At 40.4% G+C, this 12,839-nt stretch overlaps 1 protein-coding gene across 6 annotated transcripts in view; it reads left to right on the forward strand.

Moving 5' to 3' along the window:
• Window positions 1–12,839, forward strand: part of ANKRD44 (ankyrin repeat domain 44) — a 130,207-nt gene that overhangs the window by 65,050 nt on the left and 52,318 nt on the right. For all 6 annotated transcript variants that reach the window (XM_041472753.1, XM_041472758.1, XM_041472756.1 and 3 more), the window contains exons 3-4: window positions 4,387–4,465; window positions 11,064–11,134. In XM_041472753.1, the coding sequence (XP_041328687.1) occupies window positions 4,387–4,465; window positions 11,064–11,134 (150 nt within the window). The remainder of the gene's footprint in view (window positions 1–4,386; window positions 4,466–11,063; window positions 11,135–12,839) is intronic.

A 12,839-nucleotide genomic window follows, 5' to 3' on the forward strand; every position in this document is an offset into this window, starting at 1 on the left:
TTGTTAGATAAGAGGGGAGAAAAAAGATAATTTTTCTTGTTCTGAAAGATCAAAGCATTTGCCTCTTCTATTTCATGAACACTTGGCAATTTAAGACTCAGCCCAGAAAAATCTTTATTTCTGAGGCAGAGCTGAAGTCTTTGGGATGAGAGGTGCTGGAATGAGGATCTGCATTTTCAGATGGGAATTTCTGTTATGATACAGAAGAAAGAGCACAAAGCATAAGTTACACAGTTTGACTTTCACCTTCAGCTGTGGTGCTCACATATAGAATATAGAATCTATAAATATATAGATATATAAATCTATAAATGTATATAGATTTATTCTCTGAATTACAGGCTTTAATAAAAGAATGCATGAGGAGGAGGAAGTCCTTGAAGCAGCAGAGATTTTCTTGGTATACATCAGCTTTTGGCTCCAAACAGTTGTAAACAGCCCAAGAAATAGATGCTCATAAGCTTTTAGCCTCTTCAATAGTTCCTAACAGTTCCCAATATTTAATTTTTCTGAAGTTAACTTGTATCTGAATTTTTTTTAATGATTGTGCTATTTAAAAGAGGTATACTCAGATATAACAACTCTGAATGCAGTGAATGAGCAGGAGGTTTATTTCTGTCATTACTTTGGTCAGACTCCATCAGTGGAAGTTATATTCATTAATGTGCTTTTCTGCCACCCAGGCACATTTTGAAGGTGGTGGGAATCCAAAGGCTTCACTAACTCTGTTTCTGTGGTGGATTAAACTCCTTCTGTAAACTCCAGCTATTCCTGTTAACTGCTCAGTCAGTTTGGTGACAAAGAAAGGATTCATACATTTATTTTCTGCAGCAGTTGCATTTACATTTTAATAGTAAGTAACTCTGTCCTAAGCATCACCTGATCTGAACAGATGCAGTTGCTATCAAAATTCAAATCCATTATCTCCTTTGACAGGTAGGGTGTGTTGAGGACAAAATGTAGGCCCTTTCCTTAATGTGCCTGATAATTTTACATGTGCTGATATGATTCATTCAGCTCACTGTTCTGGTAACCTTCATGTACCCCAGGCTCTGATCCAATAAAGCACTTAAGGACTAGTCTAAGCCTGTGAGGGCCTTATCTTTGCCACTGTGATCACTGGAACAGTTTAAGCAAGTGTTGAGTGTTTTTCTTGCTGAGGCCTTCTGTTCCTGATTGCCTGGCTGTTAAATTTTTAGTTTCTTTTATCTGTATTATTAAAAAAAAAAAGAGCATACAGATAATGTTAACCTGCAGCATCATCTTTTCTGTGAACTAATATAGGCTACTAATGCAGTATCATAGAAGCATAGAATGCTCAGTGTTGGAAGTGGCATTAAAGATCATCTCATTCCAAACTCCTGCCATGAAGGACACCTTTCCCCTTTCACTAGACCAGGTTGCTCAAGGCTCCATCCTACCTGGCCCTGAACACTTGCAGGGGTGGGGCATGCACAGCTTCTCTGCACAGCCTGTGTCAGTACCTCACCACCTGCACAGTAATTAATTTATTCGCAGTATCTAATCTAAACCTGCCCTCTTTCAGCTTGAAGCCACTTCCCCTTGTCCTATCACTACACTCCCTTGTGAAAAGTCCCTCTCCAGCTCTCTTGTAGGCCCCCTTTAGGTACTGGAAAGAGAGTTTATCTCATCTCAGCATGGTTTTCTAGCCATTGTTTATAGCTTATCTACTGTCTCTTGCTGACCTTTTGTTCTTCTGAGAACTGCACTTGAAGCAGGTCTGATTATTTCTCTTAACGCTTTTTGTAATCCTGTTATCATCTCTTCCCCCACTTACTCTCCTTGCCTTGATAATGTACCTTGAGGTTTGGGGTTCTGCCAAGCCTTTCCTTGAAAGGACAATTTTTATCCCTCTCTCTGTGTGTAGCCTCCAGTCTTTAGATCATTATTGATTCACTTTTGTGCTCCTGTTCCCAGCAGCACAGGACGAGGAGCTGGAGCTGGATGAGTGTTGGGGTGCTGAGTGCTGAGCCAGAGAGTGAGGAGCTGTGGCTGTGAGGGGTCAGGGCTCTGAGGGGGACACATGGCTCTGGTGGGACAGACACACAGAAGCCTCAGTTCCCCTGTTGGGGTACCAGTGCTGTGCACAGTCTGAACAGGAGCTTGAGGGTGTTCTCCAGTGAGTTGTTCACTGCATGCTCAGCTGCAGTTGTAGTGTGTGGGTTTCTCCCTGCCAGACTCTGAAAATGTTGCCTGTGTGCAAGTGAATGCTGATTTGTGCCTGGCTGTAATAAATGGAGAAATTTTAGGGTTTTTTCCTCTTGGAGAAATGAAGCTTAAATTCAGTTTTGTGACTAAACTTTCTTTCTCTGAAAGTTTGATTTGCATTCAATGTGATAGGGCTTTGTATTGGTTTTAAAAACTGAAAAGCTTAGCAAGCTTACAGAGTTAGTTATTCCTGTTACAGAAGGGTAAAATTTTCTGTTTCATGCCCTTTCCTCCCTCGGTTATCAAATTTGCATCAGATTTACGGTTTAGTACAGAAAATTGCTTACAATCAACAAAGCACTGGGTAGCCTTGGTTCCATGATACAGAAAATTGCTTGGCCTTGTATCGTTAGCATTCAACTTCCAAGTGCTCTGCCCTTGCCAAACTTGGCTGTGTTGCACTGACAGGTACAATGGCTACTACAAGTACTGTGTTGTGCTAGGGAGAGCTTCATGCATTAATAACAACGAACTAAGAAAAAAATAAAACTGGTTCTATTGTTGAATATATGTTTGATCAGTCAGTCAGTCATTTTTTGCTATGGGTAGCCTTAGGAGAGGGAATGTGAAAACTATGGAAGATCTCACATGTACTTATGTAGCCTGTAGAAGCTGTTCTGTGGTGTTAGGAATGAAGCATATGAGAGTAACTTGTGATTCTGGTTCCTGAGTGAACACTGCTGCATGGACACTGCTTAATATTCCTTTGGTTTGCCTACCCTATGAGAAAGTGAAAGCCTGTAAGAGATCTTCCTCTCTGACCTGTGACAGTCAGGGTTTTATCTAACCAGTCTTTTGAGTGTTTCATCTGCATGCCCAATACCTAAGATAAAAACCCAATACAGCAGAATTTGAGGATTATGTACATGATGTATGTTTAAAAAGAACATACAAACACAAAAATGAAACATAGACTGTTCTGGTGATCAGTGGCTCTGTACTTCTCAGTGATAGGAAACAATTTTCAACATTCCCATGACAAATGTTTCTGCTGCACAGATTTGTCCACATTTATAGCATACTTTGAAGATATTCCAAAATAGCTTATGGTTGATGATCGCTTTGGCATGTTGAAAATGATATTTTCATGACAGCCTCAGAGATCTTTTTCAGGGTGTAAATATTGGTAGGATTTCTCTGTTGATACTGTTTGCAGGAAGTGTTGAATTCGTTACCAGTTTAAAATATTGAATGCTTGTAGGTTGCAATAAGTTGGATTGCTAAGGTCTTTTAGAACTTATTTTTGTGGTTCAGAAACCAAATCGAAATACATTTAGGATTGGAAACAGCACAATGGGCGGTATTAGCAGTTCTTGTGATTACTGTTGCCCATATTGTAATATTTAGTAGTTTCTTTTAAAGGCCTGTGTTCTGGAATCAGCTGAATAAAGCAATAAAATAAAGGGGTTTCGTGAACACTATTTACATCCCTTGAAATAATAATAATAATAAAAAAATCTTTAAAATTGACTCCTTAATTTGGAAAATTACAGAAACCAAAAAAACCCTAGATATATTTCAGAGGTTATATATATCTCTTAGCAATTCTTCTAAGTTTAAAGACAGATTTGATTGGTAATACTTTATTTATGTTTAAAGGTCAGTCAAGATGTATATGCCCATCTTGGGCTGCTGTAGATATCCAGTCTAGGGTGTACAAGAACCTTTGTAGACCAAGAAGAGTTTGCATCTTGACCTTGTGTGTCATCCATATATTTCTCCTGAGTTATCCTTTTGAAGACTCTGGTGTTGTACTGTTGATGCAAACTGCATTACGAAGTCTGACATCCAGAAGCATCTGTGTTATGTTGCTGTAACGTTTTACTCCTAAGAGCGGAAAATGTTTCTGAAAGAGACCTAAAGATGCTGTCTTTGCTCATTTTAGCTTTGATTTCTTCTACCTGTAAGAGGATATCAGAGTAAAGGCAACGTCTCTGCAAGGTCTGGTGGAAATGAGTGATAAAAAACAGAGGATTATTGGGAGGAAGAGTGTTGTTGAGCTTTTGAGTTTTGTTCTATTATTGGCTGAGATTGCATTTCTAATTACAAACACAAATGCACACAGAAAAATAAATAGATACAAATTCTTTGCTCTTTAACGCCAATGGCTGCACTTACTGACCATGTTTTATAACTGGACAATCTGTGGTTTTGTAGGATGCTGAGAAAAGAACACCTCTTCACGTTGCATCATTCCTGGGGGATGCAGACATCATTGAGCTTCTCATTTTGTCAGGTAAGGTACAGTCCCTCACTGCTGTTAACTGGTAAATCAGCAAATTTTAAAGCTACAAGGAATACCCAGCAAAGCCTATATGAGGGAGTTTTGGGCATTGTTTATTTCTGAGTTTCACAGAGCTGGTTGCATTTCTTGCAAGCTTAGAAAATATATTTAAATTTGATGATAAAATTTAATGTGTTGTGAATGAGAAGAATTAATAAACAAAGTAACTAGCTTTTAACAACTTCTAAAACCTTCAAACTGACAGTATTTATGATTCAGAATCTTGCTGAAATACATATTTGAAATGTGGCTTCATATCCTGGAGTACAATCCAAGAATTCCTGTTAAGCAAAAATTATGGCATAAGAGAAAAAAAAATTATTAATCAGCTTAAATGAATTGTAAGTGCTATTTACATTAGAAGCATGTTTCTAAGAATCAGGAAGTTTATTTGGATATTAGAAACTGTGTAGTAGGAAGTATCTAAACAAAAGAAATGAAAAAAAGTTTCCCAACTGTTGTAGTGACAGAAAACACGATCAAAATATGTCAGAACAAAGCATAAAGCAGTCATCTCTCAAGAAGAGAGCATAATTCATGGCAAACTCCTGGATGCGCTTGCAGATTTCAAAGGCAGTGTTTTTCTAAGCTGGAGAACTGTAAGAGTAAAGCTTGTGAGGATTTAAGAATGTGGGACTGAAAGGAACCTTATGGTACAAACTTCTAACCCCTTGCAAGCAACCTTGCTACGCAGTTGGTTTTACAATTTCTTAGACAGCTTCTTCAAATGAATTCCACTTTTAAAAAAAAGTTATTTCAGAATTCTCAGCCCTTTGATTACAAGGCACCTAATTTCCAGCTTTGAATCCTAGAATAATTCAGGCTGGAAGGTATTTCTAGAGATGGCCTGATCCAGCCTCCTGCTCAAAGCACCGAATTTCAAAGTCAGGTCAGGCTGTTGGTGGGTACATGCAGACCCCACAATCGTATTTCTTTGGCTTGCCAGTCTAGCCAGACCTGGAGAAGGCAGAAAATAAGAACTCAGTTTGCTGTAGCTGTGTTTCCTCTGTTCATTTTGGGGGAATTCTGGGTTGCTTAATTGCTTAGTGAGGGTAACTAGCTGGGCATACATCATACATCAGCTCTGTCTGCTCTACTCGTGATGGCAGCAGAATGGTTAAAAAGAGCAGTGCTCTGCTGACAGGTTATCCTTGGGTGGGTTTTTAATGTGCTTAATGCAAGCATGATTTTCTTCCTTGGGAGGAAGGAGTTAATAAATTTAATCTGTGCAGGTGTTCTTGCAGTGTGTGTTGTTTGTCACATACTGCTGTTCCATTGTGGTGTGAGGAGATTGCAGGAGAAATGTGTTTTTTCAAGTTTTGCAAGCATCAGCACAGGCAATATCCTCATAAAGAGAAAGATGAAACAGTTTTGCTCATTTTTTCCAAACAGCATCCAAAAATGTCCCAGTGAACATTCCTGATGAGGGAAATAGGCTTTCTAGAGTTCTTCTGGGACACTTAGTTCTAGCTCCTCGCTGCCAAAATGTCATCCATGGCTTATACGTTTGTCTGATCAACAGCATAAAATGTAGGTGATGCATCTTGGGGAGCTGTTATATATCCAAGTGACTGTGAAAAACTTATAATGTGGGCTTTTAAAAATTGAACTTTGTGTCAGTGGGACTGTGCTTGGGTTCAGTCTGCAAGAACTGTGTGGACCTTTCCCCACTAGCTCAGCATGAATCAGAAGTAATTTTGTGTTGTATATTCTACTTATTCATTGTTCTTTAATTTCTGAAGTATCATTACTCATGATGAGCATGAGTACTTTTGTCCAAGAGCAGGTTTGGAGGTTTCTGAGAATTGGAGGAGCAAGTTTATGACTTGTTATAAACACCTCTTTGTGACTGTGATCTCTCCATTAACTAGGCTGCAAGTGCAGCATCTTCCTTTGCTTCATCTCTTCAGTCAGCAAATGGTAGTAGTGAAAGTGTATCATAAAATATTAATATGAACATAACATTTAGTTACATAAGGAGAAAAACTTTGTTGTCTGGCTTAAAATGCAATGGTTTCTCTAAATGCAATCTCTGTTTTGACACAGAGAAAGCACACAAACACTTGCTGTTGGTATCAAGCAATATTCTCAGCATGAGTAGAAGCTAGGAGCACTATCAACACATTTCATTTTGTACAGTGTTCAGGAGAGAAATTAAATTAAATTTACCAAATTCAATTACCTTCTGAGATTTGTGGTCCATAAACTGGTGGCAGCACAAATAAATGTAGTGTCTAATGAATGAAATTTCTGCCCAGGTGGTTGGAGACAGACCAGGAATGGCTTTCTAGGTAGCCACTGAAATGGACTCTGTTTGGAACTGGTACAGGAGAGAGAGTACCAGATCCCACAGCTGTTTTGAGTCACCCTGGCCCATTAAATGTCAGAGCCAGATAGGTTTACACCAGCTCCAAGGTCTGATCCATAATCAGATGGTTCAAACTGAGGAAGGGTGCTGAGTGGTTTTGTTTTTCCAGGCTGCATGAAAGCAGGGAGCTTTGAGTACTTCTTCACCTCCTTTCTGTCAGAAAGGAGAAGGAGCAAGGTAACCATCTCACAGAAGGAATCTCTGTATGATGCCATCAGTCATGGATGTGAAGGAACAATTGTCTGGGCAAATACAGGCTGCATTCCCATTTGGGCTGCTGCCTCAGGGCATGATGTTTGAGCTCAGTCCCTTACCCCTTGTTCCCCACCAAGGCACTTGCCATCTAGGCAATATTACCTTCCTTGACTATTTCAGAAACTTCTGGGCTTCTTGCCAAGAAGCTGTCCTTACATTTTGTTGGGCCTGTTGCTGTGTCTTACAGGAGAAGTTGGAAAGGTGCAAGGAAATAATGACATTTATAGGTTAAAAGACTACCGTTTTCTTCCTCCATTGACTATCCCTAATATTGGAGATTTAGACTGTGGAATCTAGAGATGTGGATTTGGCAGATGTGCTGGATGGAAAACTCTACTTTGGTTATGATAAAGAGATGTTAACTGTATTCCTGAAAGCCAGCATTGAGTTGTTTATTTCAGGCCTCAAAAGAACAGAGGCATTTTCAGATTTATTTCCTCATCTGGCAGAAAAATTTGAGAGTGAAAAATGGCAAAGATTATAAAACAGCAATAGTAAAGAAAAGTAGAATGCAGAAAGTTTTCTCTCTGTTGATTTTATCTGTAACATTATATGGTATGTTGTCTACTTCAGCCTCACAAAGCAAATCCCTACAGCTAAGCCTTTCTGTCAGGCTCAGGAAGAGCATGATGAGATGATGAGGCTGAGAAAAGGCTTTACTCTGAAGAGCTTCTTTTTTTAAAGTGGATATTTTATAGGATGGGTGGGTGCTGTGGCTATCTGAAAGGATTTTAAGTGAAATCTTTAAAGCAACTTCTATTTTCAAGGAAGATTGTGCCATGAATGACAATTTACACCAATTTGAGTAGTTTTCAGCCCTCTTTGTCCTTATAGACACACAGATTAATTCATGGAGTGTTGTAGGAAGTGCACTGAAATGTGGTTAAGGTACTTGGTCCAGAGTGAAGAGAGGGACACTGAATTTCTGGTTGACTTGGAGGATGTGTTGTGGGATGGTCTTGAGAATTTAAGCTTCTGGGGTTTGTACACAGCCCATTTTAGATGTAGCGGCATGTTCTAGAGCACTTAGTCTTTAAAATTGGATTTCTGTGTTACTCTGCTTTCAAAGGGCTGTCCTCAGGGCTGTCACAGGATGGGCCTCCAAGTTCCTGGAGTGCAGAGGACACCTTTGAAAACATGAGCATTGCTCTCCCAGTACCTCTGCTTGATCATCCTTAAAATGACAGATGTTTTTTGTCCCCAAACGAGTGCATCTGTGCTGGTGAAGTTTTTTCACTGTCTTTAACCATTGCCTGCGAAGAACTGCTGGGAACCTAAAAGCTGAATTTTGGTGAAGGAAGTGGCAGTACAAGAGGAAATGTTTTGAAACATCTCTTCAGAAGATGTGCATCTCAGTAAATGCACAAGAGCAAGTTCTGTAACAGGCAACAAGTGAATTGTGTAGCTCCTGAAAAACAGAAATCACAAACGTATTCAACTGATGCACTGCATTAGACACCTAAGAGCAATTTCACTGTTTCACATAAAGAGGCACAAAGAGGTAAAGGGATGTGGAAAACAGCTGAGAAAGAAAAGGCTGATAGTGTGCTGTGTATTATTTTATTTACACTGGTATTGTTTTCCTTTTACTATTTTCTTCAGTTGCTTTCTTGGTAACTATTTCAGTTTCTCAAAGGGTAAGTGAATCAGTGAAGGGCATGAATAGCTACTGATGGAGATACTTCTCTAGGTTTTCTCATCATCTTTGTACTCACCAATGCTGCTGGAGTTGTTAAATACTGAGGAATAATGTTGGTCATGCTTTGCTACTCTACATATTAGCCTTTTCTATTTGTAACCCTCTGCTTGTAGGAGGGTTACAAATCATTACTGAATGAGTAGAGATAAAACCAAAGAAACCTTAGTTAAGAACATAAGGCAAAAAACCCCAAGGCAAATACAAAAACATTTTCTAAACCCAAAAAGAGGTATTTGCTGTCAATCACCAGGAATTCAAGTAAGCAGTTTCCGTTTCCAAGACCCCTACCAGGCCAAACCAGGATAATGGAAAGGTGCCTTGAAGTCCTGTCAGCTTCCTGATGGTGAAGAAAATCATTGCTTTATTGGTCTCTAGAGCCTCACAGAGTGCAGGCAAAGGGCAGGATGCTAATGTGTCAACTGTTACGGTCTTCTCACGAAGAAAAAAGAAGGCAAAAGCTTCCTTGCTTAGACAGATTCATTAGAAAACGCTTTGAAACTGTGTCTTTTCTAAAGGGTTTTTTCCAGAGGGCAGGTTGTGCCACCAGGTACCAGATTCTGAGGTGAGTTTGGAGGATTGCCTCGAATTGTTGCAGTAGTTATGAAAGTGGCCTTGTTTTTCTTGCAGCCAAGAAAACTGCATCCTGACTTGTGGAAATATGCAAGAACTTGTTTCTTCTCTGATTATCTAGCATGATTCCCAATAACCACTGTGATTCACAGGCAAGCATCTTAATATTCCTAAGAATCAGCTCTCAGAAAGTACTGGTGATTCAGAGAGTGGGATTTATTAATTACAGCCTTTTGAATGCACTTATGGTGCAAAAGGAAGCTTAAGCATCCCTTTGTTCATGAAGTTCAGAGGCTCAGCCAGGCTGTGCTTCTCTACATATTTTTCTGCAGGTGCTGCCCTTCTCAGACTAATACTACTACCTGCAGACCTGTGAGGTACAATAATTTTTTAAAAATCAGTTTCTCTAGTCCTTATCACTGGATGTTCTTCCTGAGGTATCACATCAGTGAATAGCTTTAGTATTTCTTGCAAAGAAATCTTTTTGATCACATACATGTATAGGATACCTTAAAAAAAAAAATAAATTGGGGTCTGCAGTCAGCCAGAACCACTGTGGTAGTCAAATATTCTTCCTTTATCCTTTTTTTCTGGCACACCAGCCCAAATCCATCCTGTTGCCCAGTTGCCCTTGTCAGAGCACCTGTTAGCACTGAACTGCACCGGAGGCAGATGAGTTGTGTTCTTCGTCCCTGCTCTTCTGTTGTTTGCCCACCCACAGAACCTGATGTAGTGAGTGTCCAGTTCTGTCTCTAACCTGAGCATTTCCTGGTCCTGTTTTCTTGATCCCAGCAGGATTTGTGAAGCAGGGAAGTCGTTATTTTTGGTGGTCTACCTGATGGAGCTGGAAACAAGAGGTGGTTGCTCAGGCTAGTTCCTTTCATGTCTGCAGACGGCAAAGTGCTTTGAGCAAAGGGTGCTTTTCTTCCCCCCAGCTGTATCAGTTGATCTAAAAAAAATGCATCTACATAGACACACATGTACATGCATACATAGGTAATTCCTTCCAACAAATCTTGCTTCTTCTGTGTCCTGTAAACAAAGCAATTCCTAATAATAGTCCTATCTATCTAGGACTATTCTGTTCCTTTCTTTCCAAATCCCGCTTTGTGGCCGCATTTCTCTTCACAGAGAAAAGCAAGGCATAACTTCCCAAGGATATATTCTGGGAGTTGCAGTGAGGCACCTCAGAGAAAGAAAAAACAATTCTTATCTCAGTTGCTGCTGCTCTGGTTGTGCTCATGTGGAATGTGTTCTGGAGATTGTTTACCTGTGGTGACCAATTGCATCCACGTGTGCGTGTTGGTACTGTCGGCTGACAGTCACGAGATTTTGTTCTGTTGAGTGCTTGTGCAGTTTCAGTTTAGATGTAGTGTAATATAGTAGAGAATAATATAGTATAATAAAGTATTTAATTAGTTTTCTGATACCATGGAGTCAGATGCATCATTTTCCCATTTGGGAACACCTTGCGAATCCAATACTGCTTTATCTATCTGACACCTGGAAATGCATTTTCAAGGTGAACATGGTGCCAGGAGAGTCCTGGGGAGCACTGAGAGTACCATGTACTCAGCTCTGGTTACTGGGAAACAGCAGGGCAGGGCTCTTACTGTCACACCCAAGGCGTGAGTGTAACCTCTGCTGTTTATTTGCAGGTGCTCGTGTCAATGCCAAGGACAATATGTGGCTGACTCCTCTCCATCGAGCAGTTGCTTCAAGAAGTGAAGTGAGTAAGATTTGATTACCCTGCTTTTACGCATAACCAATGTGCTGGGGGAAGAGCAATCCCTGGAGAGCCGTGGTAGGTGGCATGGGCATGCAAAGAGGGAAGGCATTTCCTGCATGCAGGGCACTGCAGCTGGAGGCCAGCACTTACATGTTACCTGTAGCTGCTCTTGAGCCTTCATGTGCTTGATTCCCACCTTGCTTTACGTTACCATAGCAAGTCACAGGGAGCAGTGAGCAGGAATCACATGGGATAGAGTCCACTGTGGTCTACAGAGCCCACATCATCTTCTGATGGTGAAAAAAGAGGAATAAATCCCTGTGGGTGTGTGCATGCTGAGTGTGTGCCAGAAGGGAGTGGATGTGGATGTGGATGTGATCCAGCATGCATTACCGCATAATTTGTTTTGGTTAATTACATTTCAAGGCATCCGTTAGGTTTTCTGTTAATGCATTTGATTCATGCAGAAGAGGGGGCTTGCCCATATTTCTTCTACTTGACAAACAGAAATATCCTGGGATCATGTTGTACCTCTTCCATTGCTATCTTTAAAAGGAGCAGCAATAACTACCGGGAGTGCAGCTCGGGCATTGCTCTGTTTCCAGCTGCACCATTATTCTTGGCTTTCCTTTGTGGACCTCCCTGTCTACTTTCACTCTCCCAATACTTTATTACCCCAACTGCAGACCGAATTGGCTGCTGGGGATGAGGGGAGGAGTTGTGAAACAGACAGAGGGTGGCTGTCTTCCAGAGCCTGATGGACTCGAATCACCTCTGTAACAATCCAGCCCTTGCCAAGCCTGGAGGCAGGAATCCTGGGCTCGCTTCTGAACTCGGGCATTGTTCGGCTGCTGGCTGAGCTTCCCAGCTGCTGGCATCCCCTGAAACCCTCTGAAAGGAATATCTGATAGACTGTGAATGCTGTAATGAGGCAAAATACAAAAAGTCATGTTGGAAAACAAAGATCAGACTTAAACCTTAAGAAACAGCCACAGTCTTTCTGATGCAGGAATTGCAGTGTGCTTGGTTTCTGGTTTTGGATGTGTCAGAATAAATGATTTTTATCATCAGCCACAGTCCTAGCAGAAAATGTATGTCTTTCTGTGGCTTTGTGTCTCATCTTTAACTCTTTGTCAGCTGAAGCACAATGAGAAAGTGTGCTGGCAGTTCTGGTACCTCTCAGTGAGTACCCAGGTGCATTAATGAGGCAGCAGGGGAAGGCACCAGCCTTTGATCCCTTTTCATGGTGTATTTCATAAACACATTCAGCTTTCTTCTCCTGGTATTTTTTCTTCATTATTTATACCATAATTGCTACTTTTGGTAACAAGTTGGAAACAGGATTTTTTATATTTGAGGCTCTTTAAGTGCTGTTTTTTACCTTCTTACACAAGTAAATAAATATGCAGCTTTGATGGTGACTGTAATAGATAGCAGTAGGTGAATTCAGAGTTCCCATTGATAGAAGAAGATGAATTAGTGGTCTAGAAGCTGACCAGTAGGACTCAGTGTAGTTTTGGAAGTTCTTGTGAGCACAGTTATTTTTAGAATGATCACCAATAAATTTTAAGTTTCACTGTGAAGATTTCAGAGGATTCAGAAGTTATCTCCTTGAATCCTTTTATATGTTGATTAAAAGAATGGACTCTTCTTTACTTGTGTCGTAATGATTTTTCAAGGGCTTTAGGGATTTATATTTATTTAC

The sequence above is a fragment of the Pyrgilauda ruficollis genome, unplaced genomic scaffold (genome assembly GCF_017590135.1).
Source record: "Pyrgilauda ruficollis isolate IOZ18807 unplaced genomic scaffold, ASM1759013v1 scaffold3, whole genome shotgun sequence".
Lineage (NCBI taxonomy): Eukaryota > Metazoa > Chordata > Aves > Passeriformes > Passeridae > Pyrgilauda > Pyrgilauda ruficollis.